This window comes from Beta vulgaris, chromosome 1 (assembly GCF_026745355.1).
Source record: "Beta vulgaris subsp. vulgaris cultivar EL10 chromosome 1, EL10.2, whole genome shotgun sequence".
Taxonomy (NCBI): Eukaryota; Viridiplantae; Streptophyta; class Magnoliopsida; order Caryophyllales; family Amaranthaceae; genus Beta; species Beta vulgaris.
This window is the reverse complement of record NC_079202.1, coordinates 2,150,662-2,156,857: the sequence shown is the minus strand read 5'-3', so window position 1 is coordinate 2,156,857 and position 6,196 is coordinate 2,150,662. Positions and strand designations below refer to the sequence as shown.

At 37.0% G+C, this 6,196-nt stretch overlaps 1 protein-coding gene across 1 annotated transcript; it reads right to left on the bottom strand.

Annotated features, from left to right (window-relative positions):
• Positions 1 to 2,081: 2,081 nt before the first annotated feature.
• LOC104901805 (hypothetical protein) lies at positions 2,082 to 5,307 on the bottom strand. Its single transcript, XM_010689425.4, has 2 exons — positions 4,993 to 5,307; positions 2,082 to 4,705 (listed from the first exon to the last, which is right to left on the bottom strand). The coding sequence occupies exon 2, from the start codon at positions 4,463 to 4,465 to the stop codon at positions 2,561 to 2,563; it is 1,905 nt and encodes a 634-aa protein (XP_010687727.2). The 5' UTR covers positions 4,466 to 4,705; positions 4,993 to 5,307; the 3' UTR covers positions 2,082 to 2,560.
• Positions 5,308 to 6,196: the final 889 nt, after the last annotated feature.

The following is a 6,196-nucleotide window of genomic DNA, read 5'->3' as shown; positions in this document are numbered from 1 at the left end:
AACCCTGGATCACACAACATCAATAATCATCCAAATTGAGCAACCATTTTTATTTTTATCAGAGATATTTCAAAATGAATAACCGATAGGGTGGTGACATCATCTTGGTATTTTACAGCCCCAACAGGCAGCACAACAATTTCTGTACAAGTTGCTAAATGAACTTCATTAGGTTTATCCTAGCATTGTAACTCTAATGAGGATACAGGAAGCGAAGAGAGCAGCTATAAATCCTAGAAGTCAAATATAAAATGCTGATTCTGGAATTATAGACCTTAAATCTTTAACAAAAATAGTAATAAAAGACTAAGGAACCAAAGCATTAAAAATTATTCAACAGGCAATCTATATCTTCTTTCCAGGAGATCATCCTGCAACCCCCCCCCCCCCTTGTTTGTGAAGCTTTAGCTGCAGTGCTGCACCACATCAAAAATATCCAACCACCCAGCCAGACAACAAAGTGTCAAATAAAATCAAATAGACGGACATATGCACAAAAGCACAAGTCAATACTCGATAATGCATACAGCCTGGATGCATCTGAAACAAAGTGATAAGGCAAACCCAAACTGTCCTTAAGGCCAGATAACAAAGGACATAAAAATGAGATGATTGACAATACAAGGGCCTTCAGTGATCCAAGAAGTTCACCAGAACTAAAATTCCAACGTACGTGAACATGAGAAATTCATGAGACAAGCACCTTTTTTTGGTGTCAGTTAACAGGCTCCGTAAACATCACACAAAAAAAATATAGCTTTAACAAACAAAATACTGTCTGCAACACACTAAGAGCTGAAACGGGAAAGGGCCGAAGGAGTACAATAGATCCCCCAAATAGAAAAGGAATTTACATTATCCAGATTACTCGGGTCCGAAAGCATCCAACAGGTTTACAGTAATTATCTGTTTGTCTGCAACCCTCCATCTAGCACAGTTTCTATTATAGAACTGAGACCAATCATGGATCACACAATATTTTATGATCCCTTTTTTTTGGCACTACTAAGGACTTAAGGTTTTAAAGCACATAGTGTCATAGCACAAATAGGAGAAGAGCCAATTGGATCACCAATACTGATTTAATACTTTGCCTTACCCATAAAGGACAAAGAAGCACAAACAACTATAGAAGGTTGATCGTCAAAATTCCAAGATGATAATCGGATACAAGATTTAGGAAACAATTTGAATGGCAAACCGTTACAGGTGTTGAAAAACTTGCAAAGGCAACTGCCAAAATTAAGTCCGGAAAGAGCGTGAAAGGGACTTCTCAGCCATAAGTGGCTTAACCATACCACACAACACCCCCAACCCTTTAAGCTTCTGGGTTTCTAGCATGTATATACTTTAAAAAGGCAAAAACTAAATTAGCTTACCAATACTATTTTTTCGTGCATTCCTACTTACTGATGTGACTAAGTTATAATAGCAAATGAAGTATGTCAATGAAGCATACAAGACTCATAGAAAACAATATGATTGACAATATCTGCAAATAAGAGATGACTCACATTCAAAAGGCAAATTGAATACAAAATCCAGTACAAAGACGTGTTGTCATGGAATATATCAGAAGGAAATTGTACCTAAATTGCACTTTTAACATGAAGCATGTCTCCAGAGTACTTCAAAACAGGGACTTCTATAGCTGTGTCCCTGTGGACAACTGATAGCTGCAGAAGTTTGATGCTGGATACACTGGGGAGATACCAGATGGAGGTGGCATTTTGGCTCTGGAGTTGAAGTTATTAGATGCATAGTCCGGTCTGAGTTAGATTTCTGCATGAAAGAACTAAACTGACTGGTGGAGGTCTATGTGATATTCATTCTTTTGCTCTAAAGATCATAGGCTATTATGTACGTGATCATGGTTGCACTTCTCTAAGATAACTAAATTACTAAGAAAATTTAATTATTTATTTTTCCTTGACCTAAAACATCATCTCATGCTTATGCTGAGTCTACAGAACCCAAGAAAAGAAAGTGGGGGATAGCAACAAAGTGGGGACTGGGGAGCCTAAAACTTCCCTCAGTTTATCACAGTGGGTAAGACCACCTATACATGAAAAACAAGCAAGTTTTCACAAAACGTAATAATTTCTCCTCAACCTTTTATATAATAAGGTAGATCAATTTGCATAACGCATAAGGGTTACATTGATGGTTGTCACATTTTCCCAACTCACTATAATTATGAATACAAAATGAGTTCAAAAAGACCCTTTATGGTTGGGCCATTCTTATCCCATCCCTATCACTTAATTTGGGAAATCAAATCATACATCATTCAATATTAGGAAATGTGACAAATTCTTGGACAACCTAAATAGTATATGTGACACTCCAGGAGAGAGAAGCGGATTTGAAAAGAGGATCACTAAATTTGTATGCTAAACCAGTCAGTAATATGAGAGCAAAGGAATTATTTTGCAGTAGGAAAGTGGGAAAACCAGTCATCATTACATACCCCCATCCTTCCTTGGATTATGTATGTACACCTGAATCATCAACGTCGACAGCATCGATAATATACAAAGGAAGCCAGATTTTTTTCGCTCTACTGAATCTTCACTTTTTTAAACCTGTGCATCAGGGACTCTATAGCCTTTTGAATTTTATGTCCACAAGAATGTCCAACGGATTGAGACGCCTGCTGCAAATTTTGGATACCACGACCCAAGCTGGCAATGGAAGAGGCTGCAGGAAGAGATTCAGCAGCACATTCAATTCCATCACCATATACAAGCAATCCTGCACAACTTGCTACACTAAACCCAAAGGTTGCCCATGGCATGCTTCCAATTGACTGAACCCGTCGTTTCCTCATTATCTCATAAAATGCAGCTCTCATGGCTGAAAAGCTAGTCTTTTCAGCAGAAGCTATAATACCATGAGTGATGACACGAATTTTCTCCGCGGAAGCAGCTGCCTTGAATGCAGTAGATGCTTTAGCCCCAGAACTTGCAAAGCCTGGAGCCAAAACTTTTGACGGACCAAGAAATTTGCTTACTGCAATTACAGTTGCTTTATGAGTGTGAGTAAGGAAAAGCTTCAATGATGCTGGAACATTCAACATAACCCCCTTAACAATAGATGACACTGGGACAACCTTAGATAGGGAAGATGCACCCAGAACAGCAGTGGCACCAGAAACAACTGCCACTACAGGTTTACCAGATAATAGCCGCTTCCTTTTATCATTGGTGCTTTCTGCATCAATTTCCTGGCACACAATTAGTTCTTCAACTACATCCTTGACTTCTCCAGGAATAGGAGTGTTCCAGAACTTCCGAAGACCAGCTAAGCTACTAGCATCTACTATTGCCACTACTGTCTTGAACTTTCTTGCCTGACTTTGAAGGGTTTGTGCAAGAAGACAATGAGATTTCTCCTCAACTGACAGTTCTTGAAAACCAATCTTGCCTGGCATAGACTTTTCTAATTTGTGGACTGGGAGTCTACCAGCGTTATTCAGAGCAATCCTCAGACCCTCAACTGCAATTCGAAAGGTATAAACTTCAGCCAATAAATCAGCATCTACGCTATCCCCCTTACCCACATCAAGAAACATTTTTTGTGCATAAGCTAGAGCACGACCCATAGATGGGATATCAGCAAAAATATCATGCAGATCCATGAGCAAAGGATAAACCGTTTGTGCAAATGGTGGGGGGCAATAATTGCACCTGGGCTCCATTATACATGACCCTCCATCCACAGGAGAGCCAAAAGGACTCAATTTCGTTATTGATTGGGATAAAAATGGACATACCAGTTTTACCATCTGTGACTGGACATCGCTAGTAATGATAAGTCTCCTTGAATTACAAGCTAACGGACCCCAATTCTGTGGTATCAAGCTAGCTGGCTGCAACACCAAAGTTTGAAGGTTATTACTGACCATACTAGTCTCAGAAGATGGATCTGTTTCAGCTCCAGCTGAATTCATCACTGGAGATTCAACTACAGAGAATGAAGATCCAACTTCTTCTGCCAACCTTTTGGCAACAAAGAAGTGCCCATAGAAGCCAACACCAAAAATCTCCTTTAGGACCAAGTTACCAGCAAGATTTTCATACCTATCTTTATTTGTTTTATCCATAAAACACCTCATCAAAACCCTACTTGCTGAAGTAGGAACCTGATCATCCATGCCTTCAACCAATTCATGTTCTTGAATTTCAGACACTGTACTATTACCAACTAAGGCAACAACCGCATCAGGTCGTACTTCCCTTATCAAAAACTCAGCATCCGAAGCTGATCTCTCCGATAAGTTTTGAGCAGAAAGAATATATATAACTGCCTCATTTTCCGGCTCACGAATAGCAAAAACAAATTGCTTAGTGTGTTCAGGTAGTGAAAGTCTACTAACCAACCTATCAGATAATTTCAGTTCATCAACTCTAAGGCCTGAAAAAGGCCACAGATTTCGCACATAATTGAACAATGCTGAACCCATGTAAAAACTATCATCAAACTAACAAATTCCCCGTAAATTTCACTTTCCCAACTCAATAACCCAGATTGTCAAAAATTATAATTTCAATTGACAGTTAACACTGAAATCTCCAAGTAAGAAAGGATGCACTAATCTCAGAAGTAGTGAATCAATGCCAACGCGCAATCGCAATGCAAAAAAGGCGAGAACTTGAACTCAATTCCTTCCTCTCTCAATATCTCTCACCTTTTTAAGGAGCAGCTGCATTACAAATAAACATACTACATCAACACATCATCATCTAAGCAACCCACTAACTATGAACAAATTCTGAATTTTTAATTCAAATCCACTATTGTAATTCGAGTGATTGAAACAATATAACACATACCCTACTATCCAAAATCATGACTAAAATCAGCATCATGGACATATAGACGTAAATTCAAGAATAATTTGAGAATAATGGGGTGAAAAATACAAGTAAAAAAAAATAGCAGAAACAAAAAAATAACAACAAATTCGAATTAGAGTATATGATAAGGTACCTCGAAGAAATTTCTTCTCGATCAACAGATAGTGGATGAATGTGTTCTTAATTTTAATTGTGTCAATGTTTTTGTAGAAATTTCTATATCAATTTTAGGAATTAAAAAAAATTGTCATCTAGGGTTTATGCAAAACCACAGACTATAAAGAAGAAGATTCGTAGTCGATGTGATTAGGGTAGAATCCGAAGAGAGTTTGGTTGAGACGTGAGAAGTTCTAATGCGTTTTAGTTGTTGTAGTGAATACTGAAGAAATCTCTCTCCTCAATGTTTGCTATACGAACCAAAAAAGAGAACAACAGGGTAAACTTGGTCCGTGGGACTCGTCTTCTGTTTTGTGTCATATTCGGATAGGGTCATTTTAAGTTAATGTACTCTTTAGGTTAGACTCGATTTGGATTGAATTGAATCGGATATCAAATTAGGTCAAGCTGGATTTATCATGTTAGATTCAGATTAAGTTATGCGGTCAATTTTCATTAGGATCCGATTCCTAAACGACTAAATCCAACTTTAGTTTTTTTGAAGTATCGTCCTAATTACAATAGGGTCAATCTTAATGCATGTCTCATCCCCCTCTCCTATTTCCTTTCATTCTCTCTATCTCCTTTGTACTCTTTCTTTGCTCCTTAGAGCATGCCGAGCCATAAGGAGTTACCAATACTCACGATTTTGCAACGGCTAAATAACAAAATACACAATTAAGATTTTCCAACGTTCATTTCACAACAGCTAAATTTACAACGGCTAATTTTTTCCTTTCTCTATAAATACACCAAAACTTCAGTATTTTTTCCAAACAACTCATCACTCTCATCTCACATTCATTCTTCTGTATTATTTCAATCTCCTCAATTTAGAATTATCAAAGTTCTCAATTCCTAAATAACAAAATCTCTCAATTATACATTAACACTTTGCTCTTAAAATAATTAATAGTACTACTACAAAATTACTTGTTCTTTGGGTGAAGATTTTTTGGAGATCATTCAAGAAACCTTTGAAGTTGCGATTCTCACATTTCCTAATACTATTTCTACAATATTGGTTGTAAGATCTAACTCAACTTTGTTTCAATTATTCTTAGTTTATTATTACTAATTATTTTCTATTTACAATTATATTATTAGTACGTTATTAGCTATTAATTATTATTGTTAATTGATTTCTTTTATATTAATTAGTGTTATTTTTATTAATTTTA

Excerpts from the sequence above, each read along its gene's own strand:
- LOC104901805 (XM_010689425.4), bottom strand. The coding sequence starts at position 4,465 with ATGGGTTCAGCATTGTTCAATTATGTGCGAAATCTGTGGCCTTTTTCA.